The 12,451-nt window shown below is 41.2% G+C and overlaps 1 protein-coding gene and 2 long non-coding RNA genes across 5 annotated transcripts; all 3 read left to right on the top strand.

Moving 5' to 3' along the window:
- The first annotated feature begins 641 nt into the window (after window positions 1-641).
- On the top strand, window positions 642-1,437 carry LOC130137293 (uncharacterized). Of its 2 annotated transcripts, none has more exons than XR_008815795.1 (3): window positions 642-840; window positions 975-1,260; window positions 1,378-1,437. It is a non-coding gene; the product is annotated as an uncharacterized LOC130137293 (long non-coding RNA). The 2 variants fall into 2 exon arrangements; XR_008815794.1 differs by lacking the exon at window positions 1,378-1,437 and having other exon boundaries at window positions 975-1,087; window positions 1,180-1,371.
- A 3,238-nt stretch (window positions 1,438-4,675) lies between these two features.
- On the top strand, window positions 4,676-5,494 carry LOC130137294 (uncharacterized). Of its 2 annotated transcripts, XR_008815797.1 has the most exons (4): window positions 4,676-4,908; window positions 5,009-5,062; window positions 5,297-5,362; window positions 5,444-5,494. It is a non-coding gene; the product is annotated as an uncharacterized LOC130137294 (long non-coding RNA). The 2 variants fall into 2 exon arrangements; XR_008815796.1 differs by having other exon boundaries at window positions 5,297-5,488.
- A 6-nt stretch (window positions 5,495-5,500) lies between these two features.
- Window positions 5,501-6,294, top strand: LOC130137292 (omega-amidase, chloroplastic-like). Its single transcript, XM_056308075.1, has 2 exons — window positions 5,501-6,157; window positions 6,274-6,294. The coding sequence occupies exons 1-2, from the start codon at window positions 5,915-5,917 to the stop codon at window positions 6,292-6,294; spliced, it is 264 nt and encodes an 87-aa protein (XP_056164050.1). The 5' UTR covers window positions 5,501-5,914.
- Window positions 6,295-12,451: the final 6,157 nt, after the last annotated feature.

Raw genomic sequence — 12,451 nt, 5'->3', positions numbered from 1 at the left:
TTAATCAATCGGGTCAAATCACAAAAGTTTTGACACCTCACAATCGAGCAACTATGGTTAAAAGTTGCGATATCTTGAGAATCGGCCGTTCAACTTCAGCAAATTGGATATTGTTGGAAAATATAATTATATCCTTGGATAACACCAAGCCAAATCTATAAAGCAGTGCATTCAAAATTTCATGGTGACAGACTCCCACTCCAGTGGGAAATTCTTGATTTCAAATTTATCGAAGCAGTGAGTGTTGGAAAAAACATAAACTTAGTTAAAATTACGAACGGTTGGTATAACTGGGGTGTGATCTGCAAGAGCAACAACGCTCAATTTGCCCGCATCAAATATCAAATATCATAATCACAACATCTTCTACTTAAAGCAATCTTGGAGGCTAGATAGTCATCAAGTGATGGAGCCTTACCTAATAGGGGTGAGCACGGTTCCAGGGTAGAACCGGAAACCGAAAAACCGAACCGGCGGGTAAGGTTCGGTTCCCGGTTCTAGGGTGAGCGGTTCCGGTTCTCGGTTCCAATTTTTTAGGAACCGGAACCGGAACCGGAACCGATGCTCTTCCTAGTAAAAAATAAAAACCCTAACTTTTCTTCACAAATTTCTCTCTCGGTTGCTCCTCCGTTGCGCCCTCTCTCCCACTCCCCACACCCACGACTCGACAAGACCCTCTCGCCTCTCCTCGCTCCGTTTGGCGTCCGCCTCGGCTCTTCCTCTGTCTTCATCAACCACGGTCCAGCTCATCCACGGCGGATTTCCGAGGCTGGGTTCTTTTGGTGACCAATCGAGCGGCCTGTGGCTGGAGGCGCAAGAAGGGAGCGAGCAAGGACAAGAGTAAGCTTCAGTTGACGCCCGCGCTCCCTCTGCCCACTCCTCCCCTCGCCAAGGCATGGGCTCGAACCCCTCGACTTCGATCATCGATGCGACCTCAAAATTTGACGTCTTTTCTTTGGGTGGTGTGGTTTCAGTTTCAGATCGGGCTATGCCAACTTTCGGTGACGGCGGATAAAGAGAGGAACATTGCCCATGCTCGCGACGCGATTCGGGAATTTTTTTTTTCTTTCCGAAAATGGGCATCAAGGTAGTTCCACCTCCCTCTTCTTCATTGTTGATTGAGTCGTCCGTTGATTTCGATAGGGGCTGATGAAGCTACTGGCGGACAATGCCCCTAAGGCGATGAGGGAGCAGAAGCTGGAGAGCTACTTCGGCCGGAGGATCGCCGTCGATGCCAGCATGAGCATCTATCAGTTCCTCGTTAAGTGCTTTGCTTTTTATGAGTTGATGTTCCTGATTGATTGTGTGTTTCGGTGTCGGCGGGGATTTGGATTTTGAGTGTTGGGGGTTTTTTTTGGTCTTTGATTGGTGGATCAGGTTGTGGTTGGGAGGAAGGGGACTCATATGCTCACCAATGAGGCTGGTCAAGTCACCAGGTACCACTAATGGTGTAACAGCCCGAATTTCGATGTAATTTCCGGGATCAATGAAACTGATATTATTTCGCATTTCATTTTAGTAAGTCTCACCCAGAGCTGATCACTCTCGGGATACTAACCAATAGGGTATGGCTAACTAGAAGATGGTACGTGGACCGGGGACCCTATCGCGAAAGGGATACCGATCACGAGAGACTCTGAGGAAATATTTTGGGCCAACATGAGCCGATCTTAGGAAAGGTAACGGATTTGGTTTGGCCAAGGCCAACGATGTACGATTGGGACGCAGGTGATTCTGCAAGACCAAAAGTGCACGTGGTCAACCAGTCCGGAACTTGAACCTAATGATTGTGACCTCGGGAACTAATGATAATTTCTCATTCTCTCAATGATCGAGACCATCACGATACGAATAGCCCTAGGTCGATACGCGTAACCTCTAAACAGCCGCCCGTTAGTGAGAGACTCTGAAATTGAAAGTTTAGCGAGTTTTGTTCACGGAATTGGGCCCGGATTTCGGTATCGATTTTCAAAGGCTTAAGAGACTATTTTTAGGAATCTGACGTCATATTACGCTGGCCACTCACATGTGGAGTTAGTACGAGTAAAAATTGGAATTTCGGTCCGGGGGTGAAAAATTACGATTTTGCCCTCGGGATGTCAGCGTCGCTTTTCGAGGCCAAATGAGGTTATTTTTCGTGGCCGATGCCATTTTTGGGTGGCCACGCTTACCAGGAGTCATTTTGGACAAAAACTGGAATTTCGACAAAAATTGGAAAAATAATATTATTTTATTCCCGAAACTTTGACGTGGATTTTCGAGGGCTTGCGCGATGAATTTCGCGATTCCGACGCCATATTATGTTGGCCACGCATATATGGAACGCGTATGTGCGAAAATTGGAATTTCGGTTCGGGACCGGAAAAATGACGGTTTTGCCCCTAGGCCATTTTTGGTTCCGAATTTTGGGAAAATTTTAAGGAAATTAATTAAATTTGGACTTATCTTAATTATGGCAATAAAGGACCTAAGTGCCCATGAATTATTGGATAAGATCTAATGTGAACCATTGGATGAGGGGTAAAATGGTCACATTGGCTTGATTTTTGACACTTGGCACCCCTAGTCTAGATGTTTGACCAAGATAAACTCTCTCTCTCTCTCCTCTCACCCTCATTCTGGCCAGAACAGCTCCCTCTCCTCCGTAGCTCACTCCCCCTCTTCTTTTTCTCTCTTGATTTTGCCTTGCCGGAGCTTGCCGTTGGCTACCGGAGCACGCCGCCGGCCGCCGTGCCTCGCCGTGCCGCCCGACCCCTTGGTCCCCCGCCACAGCTCAGCCTCGGTTCCGTCCATTTCTCTCTCCCTTTCCCCCTCTTTTTCCCTCTTTTTCTCTCTTTTTCTCAATTTCTGTTCTGTGAACAGTACCGCCGGAGCTTCGCCGGAGCTCCGATCGCCGTTCCGTCGACACCCGGCTGTTCAGCATGTCCATACGTCGCCGTTCAGCCCAGTCCGTACAGTGACCGTACAGTTACTGTTCATCGTCCGTACGGTCACTGTTCATCCATACCGTACGGCCGTCGCCGCCGTGACCGGCGCCTCGCCGGCCACCGTTTTCCCAGCCGTCCGTACAGCGTGCCCGTACAGTGGTACTGTTCACGCGTCCGTACGGGGGTACTGTTCACCCCCCGTCCGTACACCGCCCCGCCGTCCGCCGGGAATTCCGCCGCCGGTTTCACTGTTCATCAGTGATCGGCCGCCATTCCCCGTCGTCGTGACCCTTGTTTTGGTGAGTAAAATTCCTAAACCCGGATTAGGACTGATGTTGCATTTTTCTGGACTGGTTTAGGTGTTATCGGTGCATTTTGGACTGGCTTAGATAATAGCAGTGTGTAATTGAGACTGGGTTGAGAATTGATTGGTAGAAATTATTATCGGAAAAATTTAGTGGATTAATGAGAATCGTTGGGGAGGATAATAGGGGTTAATGACCAATTTAGGAGTTCATCGGTGAAATTGCCGGGTATGCCCGGGTTGTCTGAATTATATTGGTGCTCGTGGTTCATTGCATTGCATAACATGGACACGCATTGCGTATGCCAAGAGTGAGGCATGTGATGAAAATTGTGCGAGAATGCGTGTCTGCCATGAGCATGTGATCACCTAAAATACCACGAAGCGTTATACGGCTGGGTTCGAATAATAATGAGTGTGTGATCACCTAAGGACCTTCGGGTCGATACCGTCCTCATGCACTTTGAAGCGGGACGATGCCCGTACGTCCGGAAGGCGACCATCCTCATGCACTTTGAAGCGGGCTGCGGTTCGCAAGGAGAACAGTGTTGCGCCTCATGCACTTTGAAGCGAGGCTAGAGACACCGGGCCGAGATCGGATCTTGCGCCTCATGCACTTTGAAGCGGGCTAGACGCACCGGGCCGTGAAAAATTGATGACTCGAGTCGTAATAATAATTAATTGGGCAAGTGTGCCGGTGTGGGCCGATGGGCCAAAGAAATGTGCATGACATGTCAATGACATTTGCATGCATAAACATGCATTGAATGGCATGCGAGTGTGTGAGACTCGGTGTATGAGCATGTGATTGGCGTACGTGTGATAATGTGTGCCACGTATGTCCCGTGATTATTACATATTGAACTATCTAACCTGCAGGGTCAGAGAATTGTATGATTATGGTTGTGTTATGATTTTAAATGTTTGTTTCCAGTCAGGAGATTGCATGCTAGCCTAGCCTAGGTTTAGGGGTTGAACTCACTGAGATTCGTCTCACGGTTGTGTAAACCGAAACATTTTCAGACCCCCAGCAGTAGGATGCCAAGGTCACCACCTCTTTTTGGGAATACCGCCTTTTATCCAGCAGTCGTCGAGCATGCACCCCGGTGGGGATGGAGCGGAAACAGGAAGTGGCTGTTTGGGTTATTCCAGTTGTGGTGTTTCCTTTTTGGTTGTCGTGAACACTTTGTAAAAGAGTTTTAAAATAGTAATATAAGTATGTACATATTTTCTGCGTTGATCGTTGTTTATTGGATGGCTATCCTTGGCTCATATTGTAATTGTCTGGGTTTGTTTGTTTTATACTTCCGCTTGTGCTTGATCTCTGTATGGGCATGGGTCGGCGACGCTTCCTGGGACGTCGCACTGCAATCGACCAAGGTAGGGATGTTAGCGCTTCGTAGGGTACGGGGCGTGACAAATGGCATCGGTATACTCCATGGAAATGATAATCCACTTTGCTCGAGTTTCTGTTTTGATGCTTCAGTTGTTATTGCTTGGACTGGGGTTTATGTATATGAGATCGACGTGTGTCACATTATTTTGTACTTGCCATGTGATCTTTGTTCTTGGGAAGTGTTGACTTTGAGCTGCTTTTTGATTTGTCGTCTCATGTAGTCATCTGCAAGGCATGCATTACCGAACGATTAGGCTGTTGGAAGCAGGGATACAGCCAGTGTAAGCTTTTTTCTTTACCTCCTATGTTTTCATTGGGATAGAATGCTAAGAAGAATGAAGTTTGTGCTTCTCTGAATTATGCTTTATGTTGTTATGATAGCTACGTATTTGATGGTAAACCTCCTGATTTGAAGAAGCAAGAGCTCGCACAACGGTACTTTATTTTTATGTAGCCTTATCTTCTCTCGTTTTTTTTAATTGTCTATGAATATGTTTAGATACCTTAAATGTGAAGGTTTTTCTTTGTTTTGATCACTTCCTTACTGTGCGATATTTTAGTTCTATTCGATGAGAAGTTTGATGTTGTCTCTGTTTTCCAGAAAAACCTATCTATGTAGCTAACCAGATATGTGTGCGCATGTGGTACATGGCTTTGATACCATTGCAGGTGACACAACAGCACAATGAAGACTGCAAAAAACTATTGAGACTTATGGGTATCCCAGCAGTTGAGGTTACTATTCTGTCTGAGAAGTTCATTCTTCTTTATTCGTAACAAAAATGTTAGATACCAGATTCAGTTTATGTATGTCAGGCCCCTTCAGAAGCAGAGGCACAATGTGCTGCTCTTTGAAAAGCTGGAAAGGCATGTATCTTCCTGGTTGATCGTCTTCTGATTTAGAATAATTCATTGTTATCTCATGATAATCCAATCATCTAACTCTATGGGAATGACATTTTTTTTGCATGATTTCGTGTAGCTGCGGAAAGTTTGGATGTGCCTCCTGATTGCAAAATGGGAAATTTATGGCTTACAAGAACTTTGTATACCTTATCAAATGCCCTTTTGTGAAGGCGTGCACTAGAAGAAAGAATGGATAAAAGCATCTTGAGCAGGCACGTGTCTGTTTCATCAGTTTTGGGTGACTTTTTGTGGCTAAGTTCTTATTGATGCTTATGTAATTGCTATGTTTTTATACTGCAAGCTTTGGCTTCTAGTAAAATCAGCCATATTTGCAGCCTGCGCCGTTCTATAAAAGGAGGGAAAAATCACGCAGCTTGCCTCATGGTTTTGTTGACTCTGTGCCAGGAAATATGGAACAGTCCCTATTCAAATGATAGCTTCCCTGTTTATGCTGAGGACATTGATGGAGGTTCATCTCCTTCAACTGCTATGTTATCTGAAGCTGCTAAGGCCTTGAAGGTTACCATAGTGGGCAGTTCAAACCCAGAAAGATGTGGTGATCGATTGTACAACGCTTGCTGTGTTTTTGGTTCCATTGGAGTGCTGAAAGCCAAGCACCGCAAGGTAACTTTTCTTTCCTTAAGTAACCATGTATGGAACATTTAGTTGCCTGAGTCTTCTGGTCTATTTGTTGTTTGAGTTGTTTTCTTTTCTTTTCTTTTCTTTTTGGCTCTATGCAGACGTTGGACGTATTGGTATAGGCATACATTATGATATTCGGTTTCGAGGAATTGGCAATGATTTATCTTGTAAGAGGTAGGTTTCGTTTCCTCTTTGTCTATTTTGCATTTCCTACAATGTTGACTGCATACTGGTGCTGGGGTTGCCGCTGGCCCAGTCTATGCAGTTCGAAAGTAAGAAGATTTCTGACAGTAAACATGTATGTCTTAAGTGGTGGACCTTTGGATTGTTTTCCTTTGATTTATTTTCGTTTTATCCCTTCCAATGATTTTTAAGTTGAACATCAGCAAAGTAAGCCTTGCACGAAGGGGGCTTAGCTGTATAAATGCTTTTAGCCTTTTACGACATTGCGATATGTCCTCTATTGCTTTTTGTATAGAAGATATCTCATTGCAATAATGAGTCCTAATTAGCTAGTTTTTGCCTCCTCCACTATTATATTGCTTTAAGTTTCTTTCCTAGATTAATGAGGTTTGCTATTGGTGTTGCTAATTGGCCTTTTATTGACAATATCATTCTACTAAATATATTTGCACTGATCAATTGATAATAAAGTTATATGATGCTGAACTCTTGGTGTTTTCTATTCTACATAAATGGATCTAGGTTGTTAGATAATATCCCCTTTCTACTAAGCGAAATATTGTTTTTTAATAACTAGTCATTGTTGCGTTTATTTTCGTTTTGTTTAATTAAAAACGAAATTAAAAAAAAGAACCGTTGGAACCTGGAACCGACCCTGGAACTGTGACGGGGTAGGTTCCGAGGTTCCAGTTCCACGGGTAGGTTCCAGGTTCCAAAAAATGAGGAACCTGTACCCAAGGGTAGGTTCCAGGTTCCAAGCGGAACCGAACCGGAACCTGGAACCGCTCACCCCTATTACCTAATGCAGGTAAATGGCGGGACTTGTCCCGCATCAATAGAATTAGCTCAATCGAAGGTTTGAATGCATTGCGCTGTAAAACAAGGCATTCTTAAATGCTTAAATCAGTTCTTAAGAAGTAGTATTTCTTAGTAGACGAAATAAAATATTTATTAGAAACTTTGCTAGTAATGCGTGTGCATTTAGAAATAATTTGATATACAGAATCCACATGGCATACCACTAGTTTCTTAATTGAAAGTCAGAGCCAGATTTTGAGTTGAATATATGAACTTTTTTCTTTCAAAATGTTTGACAATGTTGGTTTCATTGTCTTTGCATGACTTAAAAATGTTTAAAAGTTTGTTAATTTTTGGGAAATTTCATTGTGATAGAATATATAGTTTTGGCATAAAGCTATTATATATAGTCTAAACCGAGACTGAAAGAATGTTCACTCCGGTGCTCGCCACTTGACATTCTCTTTGCTTCTACAATTGGCACATGGCATGACATGTGGCTTAATTCTGTTACGTGGCCGACATTCACATGGTTGCTGTGTGACACTTCACTTTACTTTTCTGATTGCCTCATGGCATGACAAATGGCATACTTTTGCCATGTGGCTCTTATCCTACCAATATCCATTAGCTGTTTAATTTGTCATCTCCAAATTCATTCTCTTACAACATATGTGTATAGATTTATAATTACTAGTAAATTTTCTAAGTGTTTATTTATTTCTGAATACAACATGTAATTCTCACAAAATCGGTTCATAGTAACTTTGAATGACATATTAGTTTTGCTATTTTGCAGAACTTCCAAAAATTGAAGTACATTAATTTTAGTAATTGCAAGTCCCTAGTTTGTATCCCTGACCTCTCATGTACTCCAAATCTCGTGGAATTGGTTCTTATGAATTGCAGAAACATGGTAGAAGCCCACGAGTCAATTGCATATCACGAGAAGTTACAGGTGTTGACTTTAAAGGGGTGCTCTCAACTTAGTGTTTTTCCAAAAGTGCTCAAAAAATCTCAGACATCTTGATCTTAGTAAGTGCAAAAATTTTGAAAGGTTCCCTGATATTCCAAATAAACTCGAAAGGTTGAAATTGCTTTGTTTATAAATGACCGCTATTAAGGAACTTTATGCGTCAATAGAAAATCTTGTTTCTTTGGAGGAAATGAATTTATGTTATTGCAAGAATCTGGTTCGTCTTTCATCTAGCATATTCAAATTACAAAACATTGAAAAATTGGATCTTGATGACTGCACAACCTTAATTGGGTTTCCAAAGTATGATGATTCTGCTGATCCGTCGGTGAAGACCAGACTTTCAAATTTACAATATTTAAACGTTTGGGGATGTAAATTATCTGAAGTGGAGTTTCTTGAGAATCTTTTTTGTTTCCCCTTATTGAGCCAATTAGATTTGTCGAGGAACAATATTACTAGCCTTCCAACATCCATCAATAAGCACGATCATTTGTCCATATTGGGAGTTCCAGATTGCTATCAATTACAAGAGATTCCCAAGCTTCCACCATTTTTGAATTACTTTTGAGCAGAAAATTGCAAATCTCTTTAAAAAACTGGAGATCTCATTTCATCTTATGAAATTGCCCTTAAAGGGCTGAGCATGATTCAGAAATTCCCAGTTACTCTCTCTCTCTCTCTCTCTCTCTCTCTCTCTCACACACACACACACACGCACACACACACACATATTGATGTGGAGTGTATGCTGGATCCAGTGTATGCTTGTATATTGCAACAGCAGAAAAAGAGAGATTGGAGGCTTAAGAAAAGAAAATAAATCTAAAGTGGTTCTGCCCATATATGCATATGACGGAGGTGGCTTTTGTTCTTTTATAGGAATGATTTCTATCACATGAGACTTGTATATTAATATAAGCAAGGATGAACGGATATCTACTCAATTATGGAGCTCTAGTTAGAAGTGGAATTCGCTAGGATTACTTACTAAACTCAAATTGAATTCTTCTATTCGGGTACCAATAACAAACTTGGTTACTTTCTAATGATTTATCCTATAACAGGAACATCGTTACTACTCTATTGAACTCCCTGGAGGAGAGATGCCAAAGTGGCTCCTCCCTGTTGAAGAACGTTCCATATCTTTCCGTGCTTCAAAGGACTTGTATGACAAGTTCATTGGATTCACATGTTGTGTCGTTCACAGTAATGTATGATATGTCTTCTTATTGTTTTTTTTTGCTAAATCCTCTTTTCTTCGCCATAGGCAAACTTCTTATTTAAAGAAGTAGGTGAAGTCTAGGTTCAAAGGAAAAACAATCGAGGGAGAGTGAAACAACGGAAAGTAGGGGGTACATGGTTTGGTTCAGTCCGCTTTTCAGGCCAAAAACCAAGCCAATCTGGTTGCTATATAGGTTGGGAACTCCCTTGTGCGAAACCAAGCATTAAAGCGGACAATTAGCCACACTGAAGAGAGAGAGAGACTTGGGTGCTTTTGACGTGTCAAGGAAATGTCGATGTGCAGTATGTACAATTCATACCGATATGTCCTCCGTGTTCTCATCCCTCAACGACCTCATTTATGAGCTCTCCTTCCTCAAGGACCACCAAGTTGTGTTGCAACTGAATTTAGGGGCTAGGGTTTCGTTTAGAAACCAATCTAACCCCAAACGACTATGTACTAAACATATGTTATGTGCACATATCTCCAACGAGTCAAGTCATTTAATTTATTCTTAAAATAAAGTCGCTTTGAATTCTCAAGTGACCTAAATTGCCAATGTCCCTTAAATAACGACTCTATTGTGTAGACTGATTAGAGATATAATGCCATGCAGACATTTAAAATCGAACGATGGGTAATGATGTTTAAAAAAAGCAGAAAGGCACATTCATTTCTTAAACCACATTTTCCATAAACAGTTTTATTTAACAAAGTCCCTTAATTTGTGTTTAACGCAAAGTAGTTTCCTGGTGCATATGGACTTTAGTTTGAGTCGGTCAATTGGTCTTTGCTATTGCCTATACGTAATGATGCATGTCAAGTTATATTTTATAATTTCTAAGTCTCAATGTACTATTAGCAGAAGGTCGTATACTGATTTTCTGCCTAGGCGGGGACTCGAAGAACAGCATAGTCTCCAGGCCCTTAGCCTTTTTCAATCATTCTTCTTTTTCCCCAGTTTTGATTGGGTGTCTATGCAATAGGTAGTGATATTTTTCAGTTTTCAATGCAAAATATTATTTACGATGTATGAAGGGCAACTAGCTAATATCGTGACATGTGCAACGTTGTACGTAGAATTTATGGCTTAAATAAATGCAAAATGACATGCATTGGTCATACATGTAGCATAAATGATACAAATTAACACAAATGACATGCATTTTCTGCAATTAAACTTATTGCAAAGATTGTTGATCATGAGATCGTTGTGAAAGGTTCCAACTTCTTTCATCATTTCAGGAGTAGCATTTGCTCTTGTGAGGATTATTGGTAGCAAGGGCATGTGGTTATTTCTCCCATCATGAACTTGAAAGCATCCTGAAATTGCTCATCCTGTTAGGCATTGATGAGAGTGGTCAGCAGCTCCAGCGGCACTATTTAATATGGGCCCACCTTTATCGTTGACGAAATAGACAATGAATTCACGTGGAATCCGTGGCTAAGGGCATTCAAGTATTTCTCAGCTGTATGAGTTGGGCAGGTGGGAAGTTGGTCGACTTGTAAGCATCCTGGAATTTTTCGTCTTGTTAAGCATTGATGAGGGCCTTGAGCAGCTACACCGGCGCTATTTAATATGGGTTTACATTTATTGTTGACGCAATAGACAATGAATTCATGTGGAACCCATGGCTTTTATATCAGCCCTTGGTTTAGTCTAGTAGGCCAAGGGCATTCAAGTATTTCTCAGCTGTATGAGTTGGGCAGATGGAAAGTTGGGAGACTTGGCACGCAATCTTTCTTTGGACATGGACTCCATGCCGGAATTTCTATTAAGAAGTGAGAATTTATCCCTTTGCTTATGGCTGTGACCCCACCTAAGAAAATATTCATACGTAAGATATCCCTTCCGAAGAATTAAATCAAGTGAGAAAACCTAGACCCTTGATAAAAGCTACTTTCTGTTTCTCTCCAGCAGAAAGAGAGATAGAACTAGGGGCATTCAGACCTGCCTCCTCTCTTCTCTTCTGAATTGGAATTGAAAGTTGGTCCTTTTATGAAAAGTCCGTTGTGATCTGATTCGCAATAAAACTTTATTAATATTCATTACTTGCTAGCTTGTATTAGATGTTTATAAGCAGCATCAATACTGGTAAGGCTTTGGGATATCTTTCTTCTCTCCCAGATGCCCCATAAATTACAATGGTTACTCTTTCAATGAAGTGGTTCACAAAATAGTAGTAAATGCATCATACTCCAAATTCATACCGGAATTATAGGGAATGACCAGCTGGTCTATAAAGAATGAAGCCTTTAATGATAACCTTCTCATATAAATTTAACTTCATATCATATTGTTCATCAGGTAAAATTTGTATTCACAAAACTTATAAATATCCAAACCATTTTCTACAGGAATTCACATGAACTCTCAATTTCTTAGAATTTCTTTGGTAAATGTCAGTTTAGGTCACCTCATAATCATATCACTCTCCACATGCCCCCATATCGTCTTCTTTGTTCTTGTGACATAGAATAATAATAGAAGGAGCAAGCAAAATCAGAGATCAACAACTGACAATCATCGTTTGACAAAAAAATAGTGACAATCATCGGTATGTCGATGAGATCAATAAACGATTAATGCTGTTTTTATATATATATGTATTGACATAATGCATTGTGGAAGTAATACCAATAAATATTCTCAAATAACATGAGTATTCCATGTATTCTCCATAATTCAATGCATCACATAATATGTATTAATAACATAAACCATATAGTAGGCAACAAATATCAGTGTCAACCACTCATGTCAAGAAACCCTATGGTCACATTTGCGCCAAGTGACACGATTTGACATCCATATATTTATATATATGCACAGCCCAAATTAAAGATTTTTTGAAGCGTATTATCGTAAAAGCTATCGAGCTACTGCATACAAATTGCTCTATATCAAAATTGCTATTACAGGTCAAGGCTTAAACTTAATTTGTTCTTAGAACTTGAAGATGTTTTATGGGTGTTCAAGGTAGCTAGGCCTTTGCGTTCATGCTAGTAATTGTGCGTATAAAAAAATGAAATAGGGTTAGACCTATTATATGCTTAGTTGTGCATACAATTATAGATCTTTTGAGTGGTCACA

Source organism: Syzygium oleosum, unplaced genomic scaffold (genome assembly GCF_021117445.2).
Source record: "Syzygium oleosum isolate NSW1041296 unplaced genomic scaffold, Sole_v2.1 Sole_v2.69, whole genome shotgun sequence".
NCBI classification, from domain to species: domain Eukaryota; kingdom Viridiplantae; phylum Streptophyta; class Magnoliopsida; order Myrtales; family Myrtaceae; genus Syzygium; species Syzygium oleosum.
The sequence above is the reverse complement of the archived record's forward strand: the minus strand, read 5'-3'. Positions and strand labels throughout refer to the sequence as shown.